Consider the following 16184-nt stretch of genomic DNA (forward strand, 5'->3'; position numbering starts at 1 on the left):
TACACAAAACCACTCTCTACGGTTAGGGCCACATCAACCCTCTAATATTTGACCCAAAAATCCCCACCATTGAACCAACTACTTGGTTTGACCCATTAGACCCGGTTTGACCTAGTATTTTAAAAATTACCAAAATGCCCCTATATTTTCTCGAATTTTCCCTTTCTCTCTTCTTCTTTTCATATCCACTAAGGGTTACTATTCATCTTCCTAGATGCAGAGCGGCAACAACCCCCTTGGGTTGAGTGATTTCTCTTTTGGGTTGAGTGGAAAGAACAAAAGAAAATTTCAGTATAGAAAAAAAATAAGGCTCCCTTACAAAAAAGAAAAAAATAAACAAATGAAAAATGAAAATATAGAAAAAATAAAAATAAAAAGTGTACATGGATAGAATAAAATAAATAAATATTGAATAAATAGGTGAACAAAAAAAATAGAATAGGGAAAAGAAAACATGATAAAAGCAATAAATGAATAAATAAAATAATAAATAATGTTTTCTTTTGTGTTGGCTCATTCATATATGTTACTTTCTTTATTGTTATTTTGCTTAATTAATTGTATATATTTATTTGTGCTCATTTGGGATATGTGGGCCCCACCTATCAGACCTGGGAAAGGGGTGCCTAATCCCTTCCCTTTCCCATCCAAGTCTTACCCAGACTACTGAACCAAAATGCTTTCTGATATAAATCTCGGAGGTCCCATCACCTCTCTTTCATTTACTTAATGGGCGGCAACTCCATTTCTAGCCCAAGTGGTTTTTTTTCTCGATGTTCAAAGACTGGCGACTCCACTGGGGAGTTCTCGGACCATAAGTGGGGCCCACATGGGCCTGTTTGGGCTTGATTGCTATTTTTTGTATATACGCATGCTTATGTGTTATTCTCTTTTGTTTAAGAAATAACTATTCATTTTTTTGATAATTAGATAGTTATTTTCTACTTTATTTCTATTGTTCTTTATTTTCTTATGTACACTTTGCACATCTTCCTGCATTAGATCTAGGATGCTATCATCCTATAGGAGAGGGTCGAAAGTATAAGCCATGGGATCTAAGTACCTGTTGGCCAAGATGTTAACCAACCACCAACTTGAGAAGCCCATTTGTCCGATGGGTGGAGGTTTGAAGGATAGCAAAAATAAACATATACAAATATATGAAAATCAAAATAAAAAATAATAAAATAAGGAAGCCAAAAAATGGAAACACAAACAAAATAAAAAGGGAAAATATAAACAAGAGAAAAAGGAAAAAAAAGAAAAAAGGAAAAAAAGAGAAAAATGAAGGAAAAAAGAAATAATGAATAAAAAACAACAATAGCAAAATCATTTAAGTAAGATATTTCCGTATATTTCTTTTAGATAATTAAGGAAAATCAATAATGGCACAAATATATTAAAAAATAAAAAAATGAAAAATCAAATATTCAAAACACAAAAAACTATATTACAAATTCATAACAAACAAAAACAGAATAAAAAATAATAATAATAAGCTAAAAAATAATTAAAAATAAAAAAGGGGGAAAAGAAACCAAATCTTGTAAATGGGAAATAGTAACTATATTTACTTTGGAAAATCAATAATAGAAAAAAATTAAAAAAATAATCTAAATTAATTAAAAAAATTAATAAAAAATTAAATATATATAATAAAAATAATAAAGAATAAAAAACAAAAACTATATATCCACAAGTAAAAAAAATAAAAAATTAAGACAAGTCAATCAAGAATTAAAAATCCAAAAACAAAAAACGAGATAATTAATAATTAAATAGTGAAAAATCATAAATAAAGAAAATCCAAAAGCAATAAAAATAATAACAAATGATGAAAATGAATAGAGAAAAGAAACCAAAAATAAAATAATTAAAAGGGAAATTGTAAAAAGAAATATAAAAAACTAAATACAAAAAAAGGGGAAAAGAAAGAAAAAGAAATAAGAAGAAAAAAATAGAAACAATTGCTAATAATAAGAAAGAAATCACTTAAAAAATTCTAAATTTTCAAAAGATAATAAAAGTTTAAAGAAAGAGAGAGAGAGAGAGAGAGAAAGAGATACCAGAATAAAGAAAAAAAGTGTTGCTAATTAAGTTATGTTGACAGGAGAGCACCATTGGGAATCTTAAACTTACGACTCGTCGTGTAGTTACTGTTAGACAGTGTATGCCCTTAGCTCCAATTAGATTGATGTACTAATGCATTTTTTGTAAATGAATAAAAATACATAATTGATTCATGTTATACTTGGTGTGTTTCTGTGTAACTACACTAAAACTGGACACTTATGAGACTCATGTTAGTTTAAAATGTTTTCAACCGTTGGATAGACCTGGGGAGGTTTATCTTACCAAGGTTGACACTAATGTGCTGCCAAATCGGTTGGGGTAGCTTGTCTCAGCTGTCAGGGTTAGACCCGAAGCACATGTAGTGTGTGTTTGTTTGAAACACTAAACCCACACCATTTTTCATTTATGCCCTAGACTCGATTATGGTACCGCACTGGGTGTCGGATTAGGTTGTCTTTGATATGCCAATCAGTGAGATCCTTCGGGGGTCAAAACCTAGGTATGTTGAGGCAGTTTGAGAATTCACTCAAGTGGGTGATCATAGTGACAGGATCAACCCCTTTGTTGGACAAAGTGAATGATCAGGGACTGCACTCTCTCTAATGGAAACCAAAACTGCCAACATTCGATTTCAACCATGTTTGAGATTTGCTTTGCAAAATATGTTTATATATATATATATATTATGTTTTATAAAAAGCTTTGCAAAAGGTTTTAATTCTCTGGATCCATCTGAGCAGAGAATGCGACACTATACCTTGCAACTGAGGAATAGGTCCTCTCTTGTTAGGCAGTGTTTGATCATTAAGGGCTGAGAGGATAAGTGCAAGACCATTTAGGGCTTTTATACCTGATGGGCTAATCTCACTTAAGACCATTGTCCTTGGGCCTTTATAAGATGGCTGGACTCAAGGACCATTTAATGTAAATGTTTGGCCCATTAAGAGCCCATATTGATGGATTTAGGGGTTCTCTGTGCTTAGCAGTGGATTTGGCCAGGCTTTGTCACAGAAGATAGGCTGAACCCTGACTTTTGTGAGATCAATGTTAGGGTCCCACGCCATACAAAGAGAGCCAAGTTAGGCAGCAATAAATAAGGGACATGAGCCACCTCCTTAATGGGCCTATAGCCTAAAGATTAATTGGATTAATCAGCATGGGCGGATTTGGATAAAGATATGGGTTTGGATTAGCAGATAAGGATAAGAGGATAAGTCATATCCACTTAAAGAGTCTAGATCCAAATAAAGATTTGGATTAGGAAACTCCTAATTAGATTAGGAGATAAGCTCTTTAAGGTATTTAAATAGAGGAGGGTGAACTGCTCCAAGTTTTACACATTGCTCTCAGTTTTCCTTCTGCACTTGCCGCCATAGGCTATTCGATTCTCCATTCTTGAACTAATAGAGATCAGTTCTGATTTTGATTTTTGCAAGAAAAATCAAATCTAACTCGTGCTCACCTCCCTTGCTCGATCCAAACTATTGGATTGTTGTTCTTATTGAAGGACTACATTGTTGAACCTGCTTTATCCAAAACTGCACAATTTTCAGTGGAAGTGGGTTTTTGGTACCCTCTTTGGGTGTGAACACCTACTTTGGGAGCTACACGTGTGGATTCCGTATTAGGTATTGCTCTCTCTTTCTTTTGGTTCAGATCTGGTCTGGTTTGGTTCAAGAATGATCATTGAAAAATGCAATTTTTCTAAAACTAGGAATATGTTTCTCGAAAGTGAGAAAAAAAATTTATAAATTTTCGCCCAGCCACCTTGCATGGTTCAGCCATCCATATCCCCTTCCTTTAGTGGTATCAGAGACAAAGGTTCAATCTTGAACCAAAATCAACTAGATATGAATCAAGAAGCAAATCGGTAGAATTGTTTTACCAGATTTGCACAAATAATAGTTTTCTGAGAATTCGGTCCTCAAATTTTGGGTGTTTTGATTTGAAATTAATTCTTCAAAAATGCAGTTTTTCTAAATCTGGGAATACGATTCCCAGAAGGGAGAAAGTAATTTTTTTTGAAATTTCGCCCAGCCACTATGCATGGTTTGACCATCCATATGATTGATCTCCCTTCCCTTCACAGATTTGGTCCAATTTGGTCCGAGAACGACCCTTAAAAATGTAGTTTTTCTAAAACTGGGAATACAATTCCTGGAACGGAGAAAAAAAATTTTTGAAATTTCACCCAGCCATCTAGCATGGTTCAGTCATCCATATGATGGATTTCTCCTTCCTTCAGTGGTATCAGAGCCAGGTTCAATCTTGAACCTAAATAAACCAGATCTGAAGCAAGAACCAAATCGGTAGAACTGTTCTACCCAATTTATGTAGTTAGCAATTTTTTTGAGAAATTGGTTCTTAGTTTTGGGCGATTTGATATAAAATTATTTTTATAATATTCTGCAATATTTATAGAAATATTCTATTATTATTTCTTGAATTTTTGGGTTGTTGGTGTGATGGAGATCGGATTCTTTTTTGGCGCCAAGATTTGCGCACCCAGCAATTTATTTATTCAATTTTGGTCTATAAATAATTTTTTTTTTTATTTTTAGACAAAACGTATAGGATTTATTTTGATGTAATTAATAGAAAATTAGGTTTTTTCTATTTTTTTACATTGGAAGACTTACTAGAACGTGCGGAGGAGAAGAAATTTTGCAGAAAAGAAATATGCAATCTACGATTAACCCTTTTCTTGCAGGTTTGTAGTTCATCCGGATCATATTTGGACCATAACACTTGCAGCCCTATGTTATGTGTTTTTCTTGCTATGATTGAATGCCAATTTTGGCTGCTAATAATTTCATATCAAAATCTTGAAAATTGTATCATGTTTTGGACACCAAACACTAGGACGAATTGACCCAATTTGGTCCAAACTAGTTGAACCAAACCCATGGTTCGATGGGGTCTGTCCTCAGCCCCATGGGTCACGTTTAAAGTAGCTTAAATTTGGTTATGGGCTGGGTTTGATGGCCCACTACATGATACAATTCGGCCCTACCTTGTAAGACCTAATTTCTGCTAAGTTAAAGCAAGATCAGCCTAGTTTACAACATAACTGCTATATGGGCCGAATTGCATTTTGCAGTTTAGCCCATATACCTAGATGTTATTATTTGATAATACATGGCTTAATGGGCTGATTGTGTGTTAACTTAAATTAATTAGGATCTTTACAAGTTATTAATTGATTGGATCAATTTGTGAATGTGATTGTATGTAATGTGCTAAATGTGATTCGCACATGGGCCATAAGTACTTGGCCCATGTTTAATTGTATGTGGCTCTCTGCATACACCATGGCTGAATGCACATCATTGCCATGGTGCCCTCAGATCATTGGATGATCTCTTTTCTAAATGGGCCTCTAATCAATTCCTCTCCAAGATGAACCCCATGGAACCCTAACCCGTTTTGGGCGCATTTGAATATGACTTTATGAAAGTCAGTAGGAGCCACTTTGGTTTGATCTAAATCAAATCTAGGGATTATTTTAATTTGTTCCCTCCAGTTAATATAAGTGCAAGTGATAGGGAATTTCATATGATGAATTATCTAAAGGTCTTCCATCATTAGCATAAGGTGGGCTAAATCGACAATGAGGAGATGCACCATAAAATTGTGCTATCCATTTGATGGTCTAGTTGGCTGGATTGCTTCATGAGATGATAGGGGAATCATAGACCAATGTGGGAGAGGCTTATCCTAAAATGGAAGACTCTTTCACGGTAACTTGGGGTCCACAATATGATGGGTCAACAATTACTAGACCAAAAGGTTTAACCGAAAATGGCAATGAACCTTGTCTGATAGAGGCCAAAGGGAAAGCTCATTTGATGAGTGGATAGGATCCTTCATAGAAAGTGGTGGGGTTTTGTAGCTGAAACAGTTGGCTCCATGCACCTATATGATTTCCTACATTTCCAAAGACATGCATCGTATCTCCGTCACTGAGATAGGAAGAAAATCTCAGAGATGAATAAATGGAGATGAAACATAGATAAAAGACCTTTCTATGTAATTAACATGAATCAATTTTAGGTCATAGACTAATCACTGTTGCCTTTTATCAGAAATGGTAAATGGTCAATTCACCAAGTTATTGGATGATAATTAGCTTAAGGGACCTAATTACATTGATTGGTTTCGTAACCTTAACCTAGTTCTGACGTCCAAGAAATTGGATAAGGTTGTTAAGAACCCTGCTTCAGAATGTCCAAGTGACAGGGCTTTTGAGGCTCACATAAGAGAGTATCAAGAATGGGAGGAGAAAAATTCTCTTGCCCGGTGTTACATCATAGCATCTTTGGATAATGCTATTCAGAAGCAATTCGATAAGATCGAAGTCTCTAAAGACATCCTAGATAGTCTAAAGACTATGTACGAGGAGCAGAATTGTTCTGCCCGTCAAAAGGTCCTCAAATTGTTGATGACCACTCAGATGACCAAGAGCCAACAGGTCCATGACCATTATTTAAAAATGATGGGTTATATTAAAGAACTGGAGGCTCTTGGTTCTCAGCTAGATAAGGACACAAAAATTGATGCAATCTTAAACTCTTTGCCTCCCTCTTTCAATCAATTTTTCATGAACTACAACATGAACAAACTAAAGGTTAGCCTTTAGGAACTTAGCAATATGTTGTAGAGGTCCGAATAACTAATAAAGAAGGATAAGCCGATAGCCATGTTTGTGGAAGGTGGCAAATCAGGCAAAAGAAAGAGGAAGGGAAAGAAGAGGCCTCAGAAGAAAGCAGGCAAGCCAAAAAGGCAAAAGAAGGACAAAGCATTGGATGCATGTCACTTTTTCAAATAGACCGTGCATTGGAAGAGGAATTGTCTTTAGTATATGGGAACCAAGAACAATGAAGGTAATTTCGAATCTCTTGTCATAGAGGCCAATATGTTGGTCACTTCTACATCATAGTGTATTGACTCTAGGGCTTCAACTCTTGCATGTAACACATTGCAGGGGTTTAAAGAAAGCAGAAGGCTGAGTGACAATGAGGTGATACTTTACTTGGGGAATTCTGCAACTGTTGCAGCTACAACTATAGGAATTGTAGAATTAGTTTTTAGAGAAGGCATTGTTAAACTTAAAAATTTTCTTTATGTACCAACTTTGAGAAAAATTTGATTTCTTCTTCAAAATTGTGCTAGGATGGTTATTCTATTTTGTTTAGTAATACGATTACTATTAAACTGAATAACAAATTCCTCAATTACAGAGAACTTGAGAATGGTCTCTATGTCCTTCGTCCTCTAAAAACAAACATAAACAAAACTACATCAGAAATTATCCCCAAGAAAAGATCGTGTGATATGGTTAATCCTACGCGCCTGTGGCATTACCGACTTGGCCACACTAATATAGATCGTATCACCAAGGTTGGTAAATGATGGTCCTTTGGATTTTCTAACTGTAGAAGATCTTCCAACTTGTGAACCTTGCCTTTAGGGTAAGATGACGAAATGGCCATTTACGAGAAATATTGAAAGATCTACGGACACACTTGACCTGATACATATTGATGTATGTGGTTCCATGAATGTTAGGACACGTAACCAAAATGATTATTTTATAACTTTCACTGGTGATTGTTTTTGGTATGGTTACGCGTACCTAATGAGACATAAGTCTGAATCCTTTGAAAAGTTCAAGGAATTCAGACAAGAGGAAGAAAAACAGTTGGGGAGGCAAATCAAAGTCATACTATAAGATCGAGGAGGTGAATGTCTCTTCGACGAATTTAGGGACTACTTAAAGGACAATGGGGTTGCATCACAATTAGCTCCTCCTGCTACACCACAACTAAACAGTGTGTTGGAGAGGAGAAACAAAACTCTATTAGATATGGTCCATTCACTTCTCGTCCACTCAGAACTACATATATCCTTTTTGGAATATGCATTGGAGACTGCGATATATGTGTTGATTCGGGTTCCATTCAAATCCATTCCTAAGACTCCCTATGAGTTCTGGACCGGTAAGAAACCAAGTGTAAGACACTTGAAGATTTGGGGTTGTCTAGCACATGTTAAAAGATGCATGAATCCGAACATGAAAGATGTGGTGAAGGCAGAGGTCATCAAGCTACTAGATGCAGGTATTATCTACCCAATTTCAGACAGCTCATGGGTAAGCCCTGTCCAAGTAGTACCGAAGAAAGGAGGCATGACTATGGTGCCAAATGAGAAGAATGAACTCATACCAACTAGGATGGTTACCAGATGGTGAGTGTGCATCAATTACAGAAAACTAAATGACACCACACGCAAGGATCATTTTCCTCTATCCTTAATCGATCAGATGTTAGAGAGACTAGCTGGTCATGAGTTCTACTTTTTTCCAGATGGGTACTCGGACTACAATCAAATTCTGATTTCACTCGAAGATCAAGAGAAGACCACCTTCACATGTCCTTATGGCACCTTCACATGTCCTTACGGCACCTTTGCTTATAGGAGGATGTCATTCGGATTATGCAATGCTCCAACAACATTTCAGAGGTGCACGGTGGCTATATTTTCCGATATGGTGGAGAAGTTTATGGAGATTTTCATGGATGATTTTTCAGTCTTTGGTTCTTCCTTCGATGCATGTCTACATAACTTGGAAAAAGTACTCAAGCGTTGCAAGGAAACTCATCTGGTGCTAAATTGGAAAAAATGTCATTTCATGGTGCAAGAAGGTATTGTGCTTAGACACAAGGTCTCACAAAAAGGGATCAAGGTTGATAGAGCTAAGGTGGAGACAATTGAGAAATTACCACCACCAACATCTGTCCAGTCCATGAGAAGCTTCTTGGGGCACGCAGGATTCTACAGAAGGTTCATCAAGGATTTCTCCAAGACAACTAAGCCTTTGTCCAATCTATTACAGAAAGATATGCCTTTCGATTTTACAAAGGAATGCCTAGAAGCATACAATATCTTAAAATATAAGCTGACTAATGCATCGATCATAGTAGCACCAGATTGGACACTCTCTTTTGAGTTGATGTGCGATGCGAGTGATTCAATAGTTGGAGCTATTCTAGGACAAAGAGTGAACAAAAATTTTCAGCCCATTTACTATTCTAGCAGGACCTTGAACGGAGCTCGACAAAATTACACCACGACGGAAAAGGAGCTACTAGCGGTAATTTTTGTTGTTCATAAATTTTGCTCTTATCTAATCTTGTCCAAAGTTATTGTGTATACAGATCACTCAGCACTTAGACATTTACTTGCAAAAAATGATGCAAAGCCAAGGCTGATCAGGTGAATCTTGTTGCTCCAAGAGTTCGATGTCGAAATCTGTGATAAAAAGGGCACCGAGAACCTTGCCGCAGACCATCTCTCCCGGTTAGAAGATTCAGATTTGGGAGGGAAGACCACAAGCGTCCTTTGAGATGAATTTCCTGATGAGCAGCTCTACTCAATTCAGGTAGATACATCCCCTTGGTATGCTGATTTTGCCAACTTTCTCACAGGAAACGTTCTCCCTCCTAATCTCTCATATCAGCAAAGGAAGAAATTCTTCTCTGATATGAAACATTATTTTTGGAATGACCCCTTTTTGTATAAGCTTTGTGCATATCAGATCATTCAGAGATGTGTCCCCAACGAGGAGATGGAGTCGGTGCTCTTCTATTGCCATGACCGAGAAGCAGGAGGCCATTTTGGAGCCAACCGCATAACAGCCAAAGTGCTACAATCAGGTTTCTATTGGCCCACTTTATCCAAGGATGCCCATAGGTATGTGTCTACATATGACCAATGCCAAAAGATAGGTAACATCTCTTGACACAATGAAATGCCTCTTACTAACATATTAATATGTGAAATCTTTGATGTATGGGCTATTGACTTCATGGAACCTTTCCCAAATTCTTTTGGAAATAAATGCATCCTAGCTGCTGTCGACTATGTGTCCAAATGGGTGGAAGTCATGGATTTACCCACAAATGACTCTAGGAGAGTAGTCAAATTCCTTAAAAAGCTATTCACTCGATTCGACACACCACGAGCTATAATTAGGGATAGGGGGACTCATTTTTGCAACACCCAATTTGAGCGGTTGATGCAAAAATATGGTGTCACGCAGAAATTAGCAACCCCATATCACCCTCAAACCAATGGCCAAGTCGAATTAGCTAATAGGGAATTAAAAAGAATTTTGGAGAAGATGGTAGACTCTTCAAAAAAAGACCGGTCTATCAAATTAGATGATGCATTGTGGGCATATAGAACTGTATAAAAAACACCTATTGGCATGTCCCCATATAGGTTGGTTTTTGGCAAACCATGTCATTTATCCGTTGAACTTGAGCATAAAGCATTTTGGTCCATGATGTTATTGAATTTTTATTTGTAGGGCGCAGGTGCAACGCGACGGATGCAACTCAATGAGATAGATGAATTCAGACTTGCAACTTATGAGAATGCCAAGATATATAAGGAACGAACCAAACTATGGCATGACAAGAATTTATTGAGGCATGACTTTCAGGTAGGTCAGCAAGTACTGTTATATAATTCATGCCTTCGGTTGTTCCCAGGTAAGATGAAATCGAGGTGGTCTGGACCTTTCACCATATCACAAATTTTTCCTCACGGAGTTGTAGAAGTAACGCACCCAACACAAGGCACATTTGAAGTCAACGGTCAGCACCTCAAACCATATATAGTGAATGGAGCATTGCCTACCCCATCAACTGTATACCTAGATGATCATTGATCACACCTGGATGTCAAGCTTCAAACAGAAAACAAGCACTTATTGGGAGGCAACCCAATGTCGATAAGTAGTTTATTTTTTTTTCTTTTCTATCTTCTTCAGTATCATTAGAAATTTTTTTATGCTTTTTGGTTTCTACTTTCATTGATTACTCCCTTTTGGTTTTTACAAAAATGTTTACTCTTAGGTGCAGATTTATAGACTTTAATTCTAGGTCAAATTTTATTCTATTCAAAAAAAAACTCCTAGTTACTTTTAATTCTCTACTCCTAGTTCTTTTTGGTCCTTAGCAGCTGGATGGTCCATGACAAAGGAGTCCCACTTCAGATTTCCGAAAGCTGTTTAGGGAAGATCTCTCAATTCCCTGCCCTCAGATTCTTGAGTTCCTTCTTTCTACAATGCCATAAACTGTCTTCGTGCTCTATTAATATGAACATTGAGGACAATGTTTATAAAAAGTGTGGGGGAGGCTATAGTTATGCACCTACATACATAGACGCATTGATAGGCCGCATAAATTATAAGCTCCTCGAAATTAATTGTTATCTATAAAGTGAATTCATAAGAGAGAATATGATGATGTTTGAGGAAAAATACTCATAAATGTTATGATTTGTTTCAGTGACTTATTCGATTTTATCATAATATATGAGGATTAGGAAGTCGAATAGGATTTTCATCATGGCCAACACTAATTCTATTCATGTGTATAGTTATACTTGATTGAAGTTTTGATGGACACTCGAGCATTTGTGAACATCATGAACTATCAATGCATGAATAAATTTTGGCAGTTAAGAAAAAGAGGACAATAAGGAAGCAAAAATTGTCCCTGGACAAAGTCCGAACTACTCCACTGTCATGAATTGAATAGTAAAACTAGCGGTTCATGATATGAGTTCAGTCCCAACTCCGTTGTTTCAAGTCGAATAGTAAAACTAGGAACCTGGAATATGAGTAATGTTCTATTTGCCTCTAGCCTATGACCCTTGTGAGATGGAGCATAAAATGCACTCATATTCAAAAAAAAAAATTTCATGGTGACGACTGAGGTTTAAGGGGGCAAAAATATAGTTGGATATTCAAGTTAGTGCATTGACAGGAGTTAAGATCAAGCTCGATGTGATGGTTATTCATGACAGTCAAGGAGCTACTATATACTGAATGGAATTAAGTAATGGAACATAAAGAATCTCATGTTCTTCTCTTCCTTCGTTCTTGTGTATGTGGTAAGAGTGGCTTGTCATGGGGATGAATTAAAATACTTATGTATGATTTCTGATTACTTAACGCATTCTCATCCCACAATTCATGTGATAGATAGGAGTAATTTGGGGGAATGGTCAGTTTATGATTATTATCTTTGCTTGAGGACAAGCAAAAGCTTAAGTGTGGGGGTATTTGATGTGTGTGTATACCACACACTTTTTATTGTCTCATATATGGTTTTTATGATAAATTTTAATGGTTCTTGCCCTAATTGAGCTTAATTTTAGGAAAACAGGAGTTTGGGACAGTTTCAGGTTGATAGAGCATGAAGACATGGTGATATTGATGCAAGGAAGCACTCCGGCCTAGGAGAAAAAGAGGCACAACCATATGTTATCTGGGAGGCTCCAATAGGCAATTAATTTTAGCAAAGTTCAAGTAGGAGTAGGACTCTAAAGCTGCAAGAAAGAATATAAAAGACAAAAGGGAGGGAAGAAAGGGGTGGCTTGATTTTCTTGACAAAAACCAAAGGAGAAGCACTAGGAGAAAAATCACAAGGCTGCCGAAGGAGAATTGGAGAGGAAATCGGGATTTCACGCAAGAAATTTTAGGTTGTCTTTTTATTTAATTTAACGAATTTGGTAACCTATGTTCAACTAGGGTTTTCTTTAGCTGAATCTTTTATTCTTTCTACCATGCGAACAATGATTGCTTTTATTTCAGCTATGTAATTAATCTTTTAATGTAATCCGATTGATGGCTATTCAGTTATTGGGATTTCTTGATTAGGGTTTTTAATATTAAGAGTAATTTCGGCCGATTTGCTCTTATTTCTTGAGATTACTTATATTTCTTGAGAAAGGGTTTAGGTAATCGGACTAAATGATCAAGGGAACGAATTGAATGTACCTTAGAGATAATTTACATGATTCGTTTGGCATTCATTCAGCAAGAACTGATATCATTCGATTTTCTTGTCTTTAATGCATCTACAGTAATTAAACTTTTGATAGAGATATAGGGGTTATTACATGTTAGATAGATTGGCATGTGCTCGAAAGAGACCTTTGATGACAATAGGGAAATCACCAACCCATAACTGAAATTAACATCAGTTGGATAGTTTAATGAGATAATTATAGAACTGATTCTGCAATCAATTGAGTTTTTGTAAAGTGCTTTCTCCATTTAGTGAGGGTGATTCAATTCGAGAGCACTTGAAATAGTTAGCTAATTAGTAGGTAATTAATTAATTTTTGGATTATCAGATAACATAAGGTAGATTAAGTACTAGTAGTTGTTGGATTAATCCTCGTGGGAATGATACTTTATTTGCTCATCAGTAAATTACTTGATCGGCTAGTGCACTTGCTAGTGTAGTTCTAAACGCATCAAACATGAAAAATATTCTTCAAGGCAAATTAATTATGATTGTAAACAAGAGAAGTCGTCCATGTATTGTTTATAACCAAACATGTTCCATTACCAATCTTGACTTGATTGGAACCTTGATATTCTGTTCTAACTTGCAAATTATCAGCATCCGATGTCATATGATGGGTGGCACCACTATCCAGATACTAAATTGGATCAAATACAGATGTAGAACCATTGTGTGACATTCAATTGTGAAAGGTTGTAGGATTTTCTGAATTTGAGTTGTTCTCCCCTTGGTAAGAGAGAGATCATACCGTTTGTAACACTTCAGTGCTCCATGACCTAGTTTGTTACAAAACTGACAGATAATAGTGTTTCCTCTTCCACAATCTTATCTACGGCTAGAGGGCTGACTGTCACCCCCTGCCTCTACCACGATTAGAGCCTCCCCTGCCTTGATTGTAAGAATTCTGAGAGGGCTGAAAATTGTTAGTCAAATTTTTACTATTATTTGTTGCAATGTTTGCATTGGGATTTTCACTAAAAAAATTGTGTTGTAAAAGCCAGGCTTCATGACTTAAAAGCAATCCAAGAATATCACTAATACTGAGTTGATCTACATCAATTCGATTTGTTATTACTGTAATAATAGATTCATACTCACTTCTCAAACCAGATAAAATATATAAAACCAGATCTTCTTTTGCTACTAGTTCTGATACTGTAGAGAGATTATCTGCAATTGTTTTGGCTTTCTGAACATAATCATTGATTGACAAATTTCCTTTCTCGAGGTTTTGAAGTTGGCACCTCATCTGTACTGGATCGAGAATGTGAGGAGAATGATTTTTCTAGTGCACTCTAGACTTCGGTAGCTGTAGAGAGTCTGAGAACTTGTGCCAAAACTCTCTCAGTTAGAGATGCTACAAGCCAACTTAAGACAAGCTGATCTAATTGTACCCAAGTAGAAAAATCTAGATTTAGAATTTTATTACTATTATTGTTAGGGTATTGAATCTCTTCTGGAGGAGAATTGGTAGATCCATCAATAAGTCCCGTCAGCTTGTGAGATCGAAGTACTGGTAGTAGTTGAGCTTTCTAGAGAAAAAAGTTCTCTCCATTGAGCTTGATTGCCATATAATGGGAGATATTGGGAATCGAACTAATGCTCATTGATGCCGAAGAAATTTGGGAAGGAGTCGAGCTTGAGCTCATTGCTTCAGATACATTGGTAGTGTTGTATGCCATGGCTCTAACGCCAAGTTCAAGTTTGTGAAGACAATGTTTTCATAAGAATGGGTCAAATTTCATTTGTTATTGATTGACTATACAAGGGTGTTTATATACAAAACAATAATGAATAAAGCTGGAAAATAATTACAAGAGTAAAAACATTCAAACAAAGAAATTGGTCTAACAAGGAAACTTCCTAAGAAGAAAATTTCCTTTTTACTCTGATTGGTCCCTCAATAGTAATTTCTCCGGAGCTCTTTCTAGCATCTAGTCCATCTTTGATAGTAACTCTCTTTGGTAGGACTAGAGCTTTCTTTGGTAAGAGGACTAGAGCTCTGTTTGGTAGGAGGACTAGAGCTGGTTGATTCCTTAATACCATCTCTTTACTCTACACCATGTTACCCCATGAAATGTTGTTCCAACAAGCCTTAATGGAAGCAAGAGCAACTCCTACGGTGCATACTAAAACCACTGATTCCATTGGCGACTCCACTTACTGCGCCGATGAACAGACTATATAAGGTTTGATCTGGTCTATGTCACAAGAATTCCTCATGCTGGCAATGCTTTATTGCTTCCTCTCCATGTTTGCGACGTCCTCAACGTTCTTGCAACTATTGATACGACATCAACAATTTATGCAGGAGAGGAAGGGATATATGGTGTGAAGGAGATGGCCTAGAAACTCATCATGAGAACTAGGTGGAAAGGGCCTTTCATCACCTTCATCTTTGTTCTCACCTTGTCTGATATAATTCTAATTGAAATCATCTTCATTCTACTATTAGACAGTGTATGCCCTTAGCTCCAATCAGATTGATGTACATTATGTCATTTATTGTAAATGAATAAAGTGCATAATTGATTCATGTGATTTGGTGTGTTTCTGTGTAATACCCTTAGACACTTATGAGACTCATGTTAGTTTAGAATTTCTACAGCTGTTGGATAAATCTGGGAACATTTATCCAACCAAGGCTGACACTGATGTGTTGCCAAGTTGGTTGGGGTGACTTGTATCAGTTGCCAGGGTGAGACCTGAGGTACATGCTATGTTTTTCTTGAAACCCTAAACCGGACCAAATTCTAGTATTGTCCTAGACCTCCGAGATAGATGGGAAAAACTGGAATGTTACACCTGACCCCTAGACTCGATTATGGTACTGCACTAGGTGTTGAATTGGGTTGTCTTTGATATGTCAATCAGTGAGATCCTTAGAGGGGGTCAAAACCTGGGTATGTTGGGACAATCCGAAAATTCATCTGAGAGGGTGATCATAGTGACAGGATCAGCCCCTTTGTTGGACAAAGTGAATGATCGGGGAGTGCACTCTCTCTGATCAAAACCTAAACTGTTAGCAGTTGATTTCAAACATTGAGATTTGTTTTTGCAAAATATATTTATATAGAGGTATACATATATACATATTATGGTTTCAAAATGTTTGCAAAAGGTTTTAATTCCCGGGATCCATGTGAGTAGAGAGCGCAACACTGTACCTTGCAGTTGCGGATGAGGTCCCCTCTTGTCGGGTAGTGTTTGATCATTATGGGCTAA

At 36.6% G+C, this 16184-nt stretch overlaps 1 protein-coding gene across 1 annotated transcript in view; it reads left to right on the top strand.

Annotated features, from left to right (window-relative positions):
* Positions 1-15308, top strand: part of LOC148790414 (uncharacterized) — a 67014-nt gene extending 51706 nt beyond the window's left edge. The window contains exons 2-4 of the mRNA XM_088892285.1: positions 8439-9226; positions 9671-9825; positions 15173-15308. Of these exons, the coding sequence (XP_088748411.1) occupies positions 8439-9226; positions 9671-9825; positions 15173-15308 (1079 nt within the window). The remainder of the gene's footprint in view (positions 1-8438; positions 9227-9670; positions 9826-15172) is intronic.
* Positions 15309-16184: the final 876 nt, after the last annotated feature.

This window comes from Nelumbo nucifera, chromosome 7 (genome assembly GCF_055504915.1).
Source record: "Nelumbo nucifera cultivar China Antique chromosome 7, China Antique-T2T, whole genome shotgun sequence".
Lineage (NCBI taxonomy): Eukaryota > Viridiplantae > Streptophyta > Magnoliopsida > Proteales > Nelumbonaceae > Nelumbo > Nelumbo nucifera.